General features: G+C 36.1%; 2 protein-coding genes across 2 annotated transcripts; one reads left to right on the forward strand and one right to left on the reverse strand.

The window, feature by feature from the left end:
- Positions 1-268: 268 nt before the first annotated feature.
- On the forward strand, positions 269-9,513 carry LOC114360932 (opsin, ultraviolet-sensitive). The gene is made up of 3 exons (XM_028315809.1): positions 269-1,123; positions 6,180-6,310; positions 6,504-9,513. The coding sequence occupies exons 1-3, from the start codon at positions 534-536 to the stop codon at positions 7,544-7,546; spliced, it is 1,764 nt and encodes a 587-aa protein (XP_028171610.1). The 5' UTR covers positions 269-533; the 3' UTR covers positions 7,547-9,513.
- Positions 4,889-5,978, reverse strand: LOC114360933 (uncharacterized). Its single transcript, XM_028315810.1, has 2 exons — positions 5,678-5,978; positions 4,889-5,388 (listed from the first exon to the last, which is right to left on the reverse strand). The coding sequence occupies exons 1-2, from the start codon at positions 5,913-5,915 to the stop codon at positions 5,060-5,062; spliced, it is 567 nt and encodes a 188-aa protein (XP_028171611.1). The 5' UTR covers positions 5,916-5,978; the 3' UTR covers positions 4,889-5,059.
- Positions 9,514-12,638: the final 3,125 nt, after the last annotated feature.

Genomic DNA, 12,638 nt, shown 5'->3' on the forward strand with positions numbered 1-12,638 from the left:
ATAAAATTATTGTTTTTGAAATTGCTGTGAATGTCTTTTCTAGATAAAAGTTTTCAATAGCTTTTTTGGTATCAAAACTATCAAATGAAACTGCCAAAAAGCTATCCCGGTAGGTACAGATCAACAAAAGATAACGTTAGTAAGCTATGTAAATAACCGTACTTTTTAATTTTTTAAAATTTAATTTTCAAAGTACCGTCTAATGCAGAGGTATTTTAATGATTATTATCTATTGAACCAACCCAGAAAAAATCCCAAAACTATAATTAATAAGTTATTTGAAATCAATTTGTACTAAGTTAATAAAACATTACTACTGGGCGGAATTTTGATTGTGCCCTGCATAGTTAGTTAATTAGTTAATAGTTTGTTGTTTTTACTAGTTGGTATATTAAAAAGTAGCAGAGGTCCTCAAATCGCTCGTAAATTGCTTCACGCCGGCGTCATATTATTCTGGAGTAACATTTCGTCTGCGAGACCGTCGCGAGCGGTTGTGCTTCAGGGAATCATTATTTTCGACACATATCCCTGTCATGGACTTATACAAAGCAATCAAACTTATTTTTATAGTTTTGTCTACAGTTATGCAGTGCGTCAATTTGAACACCGTTTCGATAAAAGATAACCGGCTATCGATGAAAGTGTGTTATTGTAATAATAAAAGTGATCAAAACGCTCAATTAGTGATGTTGAAACCATTTAAGTGTTATTACCGTTACATGTCGTGCCGCTCGAGTAACTTGCTCCTGTGGAAAAGGCGGAGAAGGGTGTTAAGTGATATGATTAAGTTGCCGGAGAAGACTGATAAGATAAGGCATAGGAGAGAAGTGGAGAGAGTTAATAGTTATATGTTGAACGTGCGGGATAATGATAGTGTCCCAAGGAAGGGGTTGAGATATTCTCCGGTAGGTGTGTCTTTGGTGGCGCGTTTCAAGCAACAGTGGCCCGTGCATCTGTGGCGGCGGTATGCATATACGGACGATTATCTGATGTTGATCAACTCGCACTGGCTCCGGTTCCCGCCACCAGACCCTGCCATCAACTACGCGCTTGGAGCGCTGTACGTGCTCATGATGGTCGTGGGATGCACTGGAAACGCGCTCGTACTCTTCATGTATATCAAGTTAGTACTTTGTTTATATCTACATTCGGTTTTATACACACATCCATTACATACTCGTATACATCAATAAGAGAATAGGCTAATCCTAATAATATTACTTCGAATACACAAAACATGTAAGTAATCCAATAAAATTCTTTCAACACAATGTCTCAAGAAATTCACCTTCAAACAAAAATGAAGTAAATTGGTTGATACAAAAGGTCATAACATAACCCATTCGTTTAGAAAAGGTACAATATCAATCAAGCGTAACAACCCGAGTAAACAAACAGTTAGACAAATGACTGTTTTGACGGTAACCGAAGAAAATAATACCTATTCTGAGAAACTCCACTCACAAACATCTGATGTTTGCCAAGATATTAGGACTTTTTAGGGCTATTTTTATCAACACAATACTTAATGATTTGGCAGGAAAATATTTACTATCACTTAACTACAACAATGATTCTGCTTTTCCTTCTATTTGTTTGGTAGCATAAGCCTCCGGATCCGGACATAGGTTAGGTACCTACCTAAGTTAGCCAATTGTGTTAAGTGTTTGTGTCTCAGTACAATACGAGTAAATAAGACCTATCTGACATGTTGTACATAACATGTCTTATTTTGATTATTATCATTTACCTATACCTATGTTCTTACAAGTATTACTAATACTATTCAGTTTAATGATAGGTACATAGCCTAGGTTTAAAGAACTTTTATATCGTAAAAAAATTACATTTCACTTAAAATAAAGAATAATAGTAGGTAAATTACAAATTAAGCACTGGTTCCTGCTGCTGCTCGCCTGCTTTATTTTTAAAATACCTACCCAATTTAAACGGTATTTTCAGTACTTTTTATGTAGGTAAATGTCTTTTGTTGTCATTTCAGATGTCTTATACTCGTACATAATAATATGAAATATCATCAGTGTTAATACGAGTAATTAAACATGCTTTGATTTTGTAACTTCACTAATCCCGAGATCCTATCTTAAATTCGGAGCAAGAGCGAAATAGACAGAGCCGAAAATATTATGTAAATCGCGTTGAGTTGGAGAGTTAGGCTACGTTTCCACTATGGTGTGTGACAGTGCGAGGATGTTTAGCTAGGGATGTGTTGGTTAGCACTTATAATGGACAGGGCTTACTTAGTGAAGCGAAGTTTTTATTTATAAGCTAAGCCACGAAAGCTGAACGGTGAAGGGGTCGGACTGGCCGAATCGTGATCCGGGGAACGCGGGTTCGGTCCCCGCCGCGCCGCTCGACTATTGTGGTGAGCTCACTCGTGATACAAGCATATTTAGCTTAGTACAAGGAGGGGCTGACGGGAGTATAATTTCTTAATATCTTTTTAAAAAATATAAAATAAATAAATACAAAACAAAAGAGAAACAAGAAAGGGATATGTGCGAGGAATGTGTGTGAGAGATGCAGGCGAAGGTTTTGTGCTATGGATGAAGGCGACCAACTTATTGAGTTGCCTGGTTATATTCAAACAGTGATTCAAATTAATTCCTAACGCTCGATTTATTGTGGGCAAAAGAAGGAGTGCGCTGCCCACTCGTTGCCCGCTCCCGCGCCGCTGTTTTCGAGAACCGGTCTATTTGATTTTAAGCATAAGATCCTGCCGCTCCCGCGCCGCTACCGCCGCCGCCCCGCTGCCCGCTGAATTCGAGGCTGAGGCCTAACACATCTTTCGTAGAAACACGCACAACGTTTCACCATAGCTTCGCTACAGATCCTCATTCCACTCATCTTCGTAGCACATCTTTGGTGGAAGCGCAGCCTTAAGCTGGTATGGCAAGGCGTGTAAAGCAACAAAGCTCGCTCGTCCACTAACTGTGTTGACTCAGATACATTACACGCTACTGTAGTACACCTGCAGTGACGGTTTTAGATACGAAATACAGCGACTTTAATTGTCACTACTTGATCTCGGTTCAGTAAACGATAGTAAAGTATCAATTACACTTACTGTCAATCAATCAGCTAAGTAGTTAGTTGAGGTGCGACGTGATGTATAACGAAGTAAGATTTCCGAGAACTTATTCTCGTAGCTTGGAAGAATTCTGAGTAAATAATAACAGAAACGAATTCGGTAAACAGACGTGGGAACTAAAAATATGACACAAAAAGTGATAGGCGTGCAACTGACATACAATCACCATTTAATAAGGGCAGTATCCTACCTTATATTGGTCTTATTTTTATAAATAAGCGCTAAAGAGTTATCCTGCATCTTGTGTTCTGACAAGTCATCCAGGGTGTCAGACATAGAGCCGCCATCAAAGTATTTCGCTGGATTGCCTCAATTTTTGGCAGTGGCGTAGCGGCAAGGGCGGCCCGCCCCAGGCGGCACTTTCAGACAGTCGGAAAATTTCACATTAAGTTAATAACATTTTCTGAAAATTTGAACCATTTCATTTCATATTTTTGTCGCACTTATGGGTCGGGACGATTGAAATGAGCACGGAATTTTTATTACTTTTTCCATGAATTTGGGGAATCCCCTTCTTTTATGAATGTAACATAAGGATTTTCTCTTTTGGATTTATATTTTTATTGCTAAAATTGGTCGAGAAGAACTTCATCATAGGTATAAAGGTCTTATAATTTTATTAAAACTAATTTATTAAGTACAGCCCTTTCAGAAATAATTTAACTTTGAAAATACCTACAAGTTCAAACTCAAAGTTTTATTGTGGATCGTCATCATTTCTCCTATTTTTAAATTAAAGCACTTAAATAATGTGCCACGTTGGCGAAATTTTCCTCCGAATCAGGCCACTGAAATTTTTACTACGCCACTGCCACTTGGTTGGACTGGCAACGAGGTCTTATCCTCAGGAACACGGGAACAGTTTCTTAACGGACAATCGTTTTGATTTATGCGTGCACTTTTGTTACCAAACCGGGAACCGCTAACATAAAATTACTGAGTACAGAATAACAGAGCCATTAATTTTATTCAGACATAAGCTTTGACAAATAATGTTATTCAAAAGTTTTAGTCTTCTTTATTAAATTTTCTAAAATTATGTATGTATGCTATTCATGAAGTGTAAATTACGATAAAGTACGACTAAACTATTATTTAGTTTAACAAACTTTACATATTCATGTTGAAAAGGTATTGTCACGGTCCCTAAAACTTCCTAAACTTCTGAAACTTTGCTTATGAATATAGTTTACATATAAAGCCATATACATATACAATTAACATACATTTTATACATTTAAAGTTGTAAAACATACGGGTTATACCTACTTACTATAAGTATAGATACTCGCAATAAGATTCGCATTAGTAGCAATAGAAGAATTATCTCACCTGTTATTTTTTGCCTGTTTATAATACGTATTAACATAAATACATCACACATGATTAATTTTAAATTGCAAGAGTGTAATTAGGTAAAACATAAATAACGAAGTTATTATGAAGTAGCGAAGTTATCTCATTAAGGAGAATATAAATCCTTCTTCGAGACTCCACTACGTGGCCGGCCCGCGCAGCGCCTTTGAACTCTGAACTAATATCCAAAGCTATCTTAATATCTATCTCCTCCTCCCTCCCGATGAAGTAGGTAAGATAATATATTAAGACGTGTTCTGATTAGCAACTCTATGTAGGTATTCTGTTAACAAAGATTAGGCAGACGTTTGCTCATTTTTTTTCGTCAAGAATTTTCATATCAAGTAGGTTACTCAAATTGGCATATTTAGGTAGGTACTATGACTAATTTAGGGAAACAACAACCATAAGTGTAAATTATTTATTTTTATTAAAAATGCACATATTTTATGATAATAATAATATAGTGTTAGTACCTAAGTAGGTAAAAAATCTAGGATAGGCAAACGCTTTTCAGGATATTATAATAAAATCGAATGACATAAACGTTAGTACGTTCAGTAGCTTCGTTACGTAGGTAAGTACCTACTTTTAGTAAGTGAATAAACTGTCTATGTCTGTTTGATTCTCTATTCCAATTTTTTTGTTGTTAATAATTTCTTTAGCTTTGGAGACCAAGTTTTTCAAGTCGGCAAACCATTTTTCCAAATCACTTGTAATTTTCTGTGACCATTTGCCATTACTGAATTCATTGTCGACGTCAGATGGCGGCTCCGTAGGGATTTCCACTTGACTGGTCTTCTCTTTCCACGAACACAGGCTTTTAAGAGCTTTCACACTAGTCACACACCCGACTAAATTTCCGGAGGACGTGGTGCAATTGTAATGTTTAACCCAGTCACGCCATTTCTTATCGGCTTCTGAATAAATAAATAATTCTTATTAACGTCTTTTGCAAATACAATACTTAAAGGGTCTAGAAAAAATTGCGTATACTTACTTACTTACCTACTTCAGTTTTTAGATATATTATACTTCAAATAAGATTATACTTCATACACATTCATTATACGAGTAGGTAAGTAGGTACCTAGGTAGTGCAAAAATCAAAGATTTGCTTAAATATTGTTAGAACGTTAACAAACTTATTTCGATTGATTCTAACGTTACCGTATGGTAAAAACCTATACTAAACCAATTAAAACATACCATTTACAATATTCATGAAGGCCTCGCTTGCCTTCTTTATCCCCTGTATCAACGTTTCATCGACGATTGGGGATACGTTATTTCCAGAAGCAATATCGCCGCTATCCACTTCATTCAAAATATCTGGTACAGCTTCTTTCTTGGAGTCCACATTCAAGATTGATTCCAAGAACGCATTGCTCTCTTCCGCCTTCGCACAACTAATAATTACAATAATAGCAACTATTTTAATTAACATTTTAACAGTTAATCAACACACTAGCTAGACTGACTTCTTTTTCAATAATGACGTGTCAACGAATAACAATGAAAATTAATATGCAGTCAATATCATTGACGAGACACCTGTACCAATAATTACCACTAAAATATCTATTAAGTATCGCAAATGGAATGTTTCCCGAGTATTCCAGTAGTTACAAAGTGAAATATCAAGTTTCAATTGCAAACGTCTGAATCATTCCAAATTGAATCAAAGTGTATGTGAATTTTTGTGTTTCAGGTGCCGCAGCCTGCGCACAGCGGGGAACATCCTTGTAGCCAACTTGGCGCTCAGTGACTTCCTGATGCTTGCCAAGACGCCTGTCTTCATCTTTAATTCTTTTAACCTGGGACCTGCTTTGGGAAAACCTGGTAAGAAAAGTGGATTTTAAGTTTATTTAGTTTAGTTAATTTATAACATTAATTTTCGTACCATAGCATAAAATTCTTTCAAACTACGAAAATACTAATACATAAAGCTGTCGCGGACAAACCTTCAAAACTCTGTTAGTCGAAAGAAATTCGGAATTTAAAGTACCTACAAATATTTAAATTTCATTTGCAGGCTGTATCATATACGGATTTCTTGGCGGTCTGACTGGTGCTACATCAATCGCCACGCTGTCAGCCATAGCCCTGGACCGGTACTGGGCGGTGGTGCGGCCGCTGGAGCCGCTGCGCGCGCTCACGGCCATCCGCGCGCGCCTGCTGGCCGTGGCCGCCTGGCTCTACGCAGCCCTCTTCGCCTCCATCCCCGCCTTCGACTTCGGCTACGGACACTACGTCCCCGAGGCGTACCTCACCAGCTGCAGCTTCGACTACCTCACTGAGGAACAAGCACCGCGCTACTTCATCTTCGTTTTCTTCTGCGCGGCGTGGGTCGCACCTTTTTGCACCATCTCCTTCTGCTACCTGAGCATTTTCCGTGTCGTCGTTTGCAACAGAAACATCTCAACCACAAACCAAGAACAAAGGCTCTCCACCCGGCACGTCAAAGAAAGAGCGAAACGAAAAGCTGAAATAAAACTCGCGTTTTTAGTTATGGCCGTCATAGCCTTATTTTTTATATCGTGGACGCCTTACGCTGTAGTAGCTCTGCTGGGGATTGCCGGTAAAAAGGACCTTATTACTCCCATAACTTCTATGGTACCCGCATTGTTTTGTAAGACAGCCGCTTGCATAAACCCTTTCATTTACATTATAACTCATCCAAAGTTCCGGAATGAATTCAAGAAACTGTTGTACAGGGATAAATCTAAGCATATGGGTGGTACTATGAAGACCACCGGTTACTATACTGACACGACTAAAGTTCATAGGCCAAGTAAAGATTTAAGTGACACAGAATCTCAGATTATAGAAATGAGAGACATACCATATCAAGATGAAGTGGTACCAAGTACGGGTACTAAACTTAAAACTATATCATCCAAAGTATGCGAGCGTGAGGATTCTTTGAAAAGCGTCAGTATGAAAAGTTTCGAAGAAAGTGTTGTGAGCCCTCCGTCATGGTACGCCAAACCTAAGTTTGCAAAAAAGAAGAGCTTTCACCGGCGATCAACCAGAAGTATAATATCGTTGAAAACAGATCCTTCGATTTCAACATAAGTAATAAACATCATACGACGTAGACTTAAACCATTGCACCTAACACAAACCACACTTTAGAAGACCACGGTAGTGTCAAGTCACTCTTCAATGTAGTAATCACATTGTAATGAAGTCAACTTTAAGTACCTAGGTAAATAAAATTATAGGTTTAATGAAAATCAGTCGTGGTACCGTTTTCTCTAATACACTTCATAATTAACTATCGAGCGATTAAAATTTAACTGAAAAAGACGTGCGTTAGCTGAAACGGTACTATAAAGCTGATTTAGAGTCGTTTTTAATTATTTATTTATGACTAAGGGCTGACGGAAAAAGCATCCATAAGTAGATATTATGACATACATCTTCGTCGTAATGAAAAAAGTAGCTATAAGACACGTATCGAACTAAGTGTGGTAGACTAACTTTTAACTTTCAAAATGGATTCTACCCTACCTACTTTGTTATCCGGAGTAGTATTTAATCGTATTTGGGTGCCACTTTTGTCTACACTAGGTATAGGCACGAAGGTAGAAGATGCGAGAGAAGAAAAAACTGAAAAAAGACCACCAAACTTTCCAATTAGCGTATTTACTAAAGTTACTTTTACATAACAACTTTCTAGCTAGCTATGTATAGTTAAAGTTGTTAAGTACTTATTTACCTACTGTAGATGTAACCAATGTATCCTGCAAATAAATGGGTTAAAGTATGAAATTGCCAAATCTTTTCTTCAATATTCATTAGTACATAACTTCTTTAACTTAATAGCTATTTTCATTATTCTTTTTTATTTTAAACTCCATTTTATGGACTTATATTGACATAGCATAAATTTTTATGTTTATTTTTAATATTTTTTACGGATACCAACTTTCTTTGTGTATCATATGGCTTAAAATGTTGTCTCAATCTACCCACTTTGTTCCTAAAAAAATATCGCATAGATATTTGTATGGAAAAATGGAATTTAGTTAAATCAAAGCTAAATTCTCCATACAAAACGGCAATTTCATACTTTAACACCTAATACAGGGAGTTTGGTAGAGGGTTAAACACACTTCGTTGGTGTATGTTAAGACATTTTGAGAATATAAATTCGCCAATTTGACCCTAAGTGATCAAAGTACTTTTTTAATAGTTTTTTTTTCTTTGTAGGTATTTAAGTTTTTCCGAAATTTGACCAAAAAACTGCTTCAATATTTTTTCTCGCGTGTTAAAAAAGAAGCTCACTTGTGTTAGTAAATGGTCGAATTTGTATTCTCAAAATGACCTTACATAAATATCCACGAAGTTTGACTAACCTTCTACAAACACCCTGTAAGTATGCCTGTATATGCCTGTTTGTGTTAGGTAGGGCTTCTTTTCATAATGAATTCTGTTTAATATTCTCAGAGATCATAAAACATACCTCAAAATAACCATCATACTTGCCTTGTATGAATCGTAGATTTTCTATTAATCTAATGTCTGTGTTACTTACATTCCTGTAAAGTTTCTTCAATACCGTAGCTTCATTTTGTAGTTTGCTCGTAAGAAAGAAAACTATCATGTTATGTACCAAACTAAATCTATTGAATAACAATAGAGTTCAATATTAGCAAATAATAAACTCAAACGTTTAAATAAAAAAAACCTAAGTATTGAACAAAAATTACTTAGTATAAGAAAATCTATTTTTTCTACATTTTTTATTTAATAAGATCAAATAATAACTTATTTTAAATTATTATATACGGTACCTGCTAATAGGTACAAACACCGACCGAAAAATGTTAAGTAGGTACCTACCTAGTAGTACTACTAGTGTTAGCTAGGTACTAACGCTAGTACCTAGGTAACACAAAATTTTTAATAGTCCCATAATTATGTTTCTGACCTATAATGTTGTATGGAAGATATTTTTATCTGTTTCAATGTGCTGTTGACATTATTTGATAGTACTAGATGATTCAATTTCAAATAAATGATCATGAAAACGGTAACGGTCTTCTTTTACTTATCCTCTGCTGTTCCTTGACCTCCGTTTTGAAAATAGAGCGCTGCACTTTAGAAAGGTCTCCTTGTGAGTTGATATTTTTCGGACTGATAGCTTGTCGTGTTTGATAGAGATAAACTACCAATAGCCAAAATTTCCACACAATTTTGTTAAATAGGTACTTACCTCATGCATCGTTAGTTTAGCTGAGCCTTTTCTTCACAAGACAGACATGCTCTTGATTGGGACATTTACTACACGTCATCAAACACGTAATAAGACTTCCTACACCATTTAACTAAAGCTTATTCTTCATATTCTTCAAGTTCAAGTTAAATTAAAATAAAAAAAGTACGATTTTTTATAGAATTCACGCAAGCATGTCTTTAGTGGCGGGAAAGTGAAGCGGTTTTTTTTTCTTTGATGGCATGCTCCACATGCACGGCTTGTGCGTCAGCCAACTCAGCCACGACGAGGTAAGGTAGGGAAACGTATCTTCAGCAGCTTTGTTTTATTTTTAAGGCAAATGATACGAAAAAATGCTATATTCTGCAACATCACTTTCATGAAGTCAGTGTGTGGTGTGGATTCCAGTGGGGTCTCAGTAAAGCGTCACATCTTTACTCAAGGTCGAAGGATAGAACTCAAGGGAAGAAACACAGGGATTCTGATTTATTATTATACAGGGTGTTTGGCGCATCGTGTGCCAAAATGATTTGGCAGATAGAATGGGTCATTTCCTATATTTTCAGCCCCCATAACACGTTCCATGCCGGGCGGCTACTTTTATATTAATTTTTTTAGTAATTTCACCAAAATACCCAAATCGCATCATTTAATTTCCATTTTAAAAAAAACTACTAGGCGTAGCCTCAAAGTAAATATTTTGTTTTGACGTGCATTGATGTAGGGTTGCATCAAATCTAAATTTACTGGCAAATATCATCCAGTTTTTTTTTAATTCAGCTTTGAAGTTTTCCTAAAAGTTAAAAATGGACTGAACATTTAAGTTTACATGGCTATAAAAAAATAAATAAAAGAGATAGCGATCTTCGGATTTTATCAAAACTTCTCTAGTCTATCCCCATTTAAACGGTATACTAATCTTGTTTAAATAATAACAATAACTTCACAAATTCCTTAAATTAGTGCATTGACTCTACTCGGACTGATTTGCGAAATTTGTGTTTATAGCCCCTTTTGTGTGAATAGCACGTTATTAAACACCTAACATATTACTACAAAGGCGTTTTCTATTCGTTGTTGTAGTTCTTCTATTGTTTGAATCCGTTACGTACACCAGTTCTTTAGCTCGTCCCCAGACGTAAAAATCTAACGGAATTAGGTCTGGGGAACGTGCAGGCCACTGTATAGGGTCATCTCTTCCAATCCACGAGTAGAAAACGCCTTTGTAGTAATAAAAAGAGAAATGTGGCTGCATACGACAACAGTTAAAATTAGAAGAAGATGTCGTGAGTGTATACGTTGCCGAGACGGTCATTTTGAACAAAATTTGTAATAATTAATAAACGATCAAAATAATTATTTTCGTCTTTAATTTCAAGAAATCCACATTGAAAAACGATAGAGTAAAGGTTTTTACTAGAGATGAAACGGATATCCGGTAACTATCCGGTAGGCCGGATATCCGGCCTAAATTTACTATCCGGCTGGATACCGGATAGGAACTCACTATCCGGCCGGATACCGGATATTAAAAAACTACGACATTTTCCTATTAATAAAATGAAATACATTAATCTTTGAGGTAAATATCAATAAAATGGGTTATAACAATGACGGCTTTTATTTAAAGTCCAAAAAGTTACAAAAAAGCCATAATATTAAGGCCTTTCAAAAATCTAATTACTTTTTCTGGGCTAATAACTCTAATGACAAATACATAATAAATAAAATAAAATAAAAATCATTTATTTTCAGACAAAAGCAGTCCATAGTTTGGTTAGTAACAATTTGAACTTAGAGACTATATTAGTAGAGTTGGTAACAATGTTCTTAGAAATATGTTAGTCGTACATCATGGGTTCTGTATATTGACTCTTTATCTATGGACGCTGTACTAATAATGTGTAAGTCAACAAAGCGACCATAGACGGCTGAGTCCAGCCTCTCAGCAATCATTTTCAGGATTCCATTCCCACATAAATTATAAACATCTGTTAATGTCGAAATATTGCCAAATAAAAAAGTGATCTTTTTTCACTGGTGGTCTGGTGACATGATGCATGCAGTTCAGTCAGATTACGCAGCAAGTAAACTAATTTAATTTTCGCTATTCAATCACACACTCACGATAGCAACCGAAATCACCCGAATTGATCTGCCCCCTAGACAAGTGGCAAAATCTGACATTCTATTCGGACGGATTCGATTTTCGAAAAGTGTAACTAGTCTAGTCTACTAATAGATCTACTGATCGCGTTCGAAGCACCTGTGCGGCGCTAAACGCATCACAACATGCAACGAGACAATGGGCCAACTATCCGGCCGCCGGATATCCGGCTATCCGGCCTAGTAGCTGGCCGGATATCCGGTATCCGGTATCCGGCCAAATCACTATCCGTTTCATCTCTAGTTTTTACATTGCATAAGATAAATATTTTTTACCTGATAGGTGTTTAATAACGTGCTATTCACACAAAAGGGGCAATAAACACAAATTTCGGAAATCAGTCCGAGTAGAGTCAATGCACTAATTTAAGGAATTTGTGAAGTTATTGTTATTATTTAAACAAGATTAGTATACCGTTTAAATGGGGATAGACTAGAGAAGTTTTGATAAAATCCGAAGATAGCTATCTCTTTTATTTATTTTTTTATAGCCATGTAAACTTAAATGTTCAGTCCATTTTTAACTTTTAGGAGAACTTCAAAGCTGAATTAAAAAAAAACTGGATGATATTTGCCAGTAAATTTAGATTTGATGCAACCCTACATCAATGCACGTCAAAACAAAATATTGACTTTGAGGCTACGCCTAGTAGTTTTTTTTTTAAATCGAAATTAAATGATGCGATTTGGGTATTTTGGTGAAATTACTAAAAAAAATAATATAAAAGTAGCCGCCTGGCATGGAACGTGTTATGGGGGCTGAAAATATAGGAAATGACC

Source organism: Ostrinia furnacalis, unplaced genomic scaffold (genome assembly GCF_004193835.3).
Source record: "Ostrinia furnacalis isolate ACB-3 unplaced genomic scaffold, ASM419383v2 OfSCF5321, whole genome shotgun sequence".
Taxonomy (NCBI): domain Eukaryota; kingdom Metazoa; phylum Arthropoda; class Insecta; order Lepidoptera; family Crambidae; genus Ostrinia; species Ostrinia furnacalis.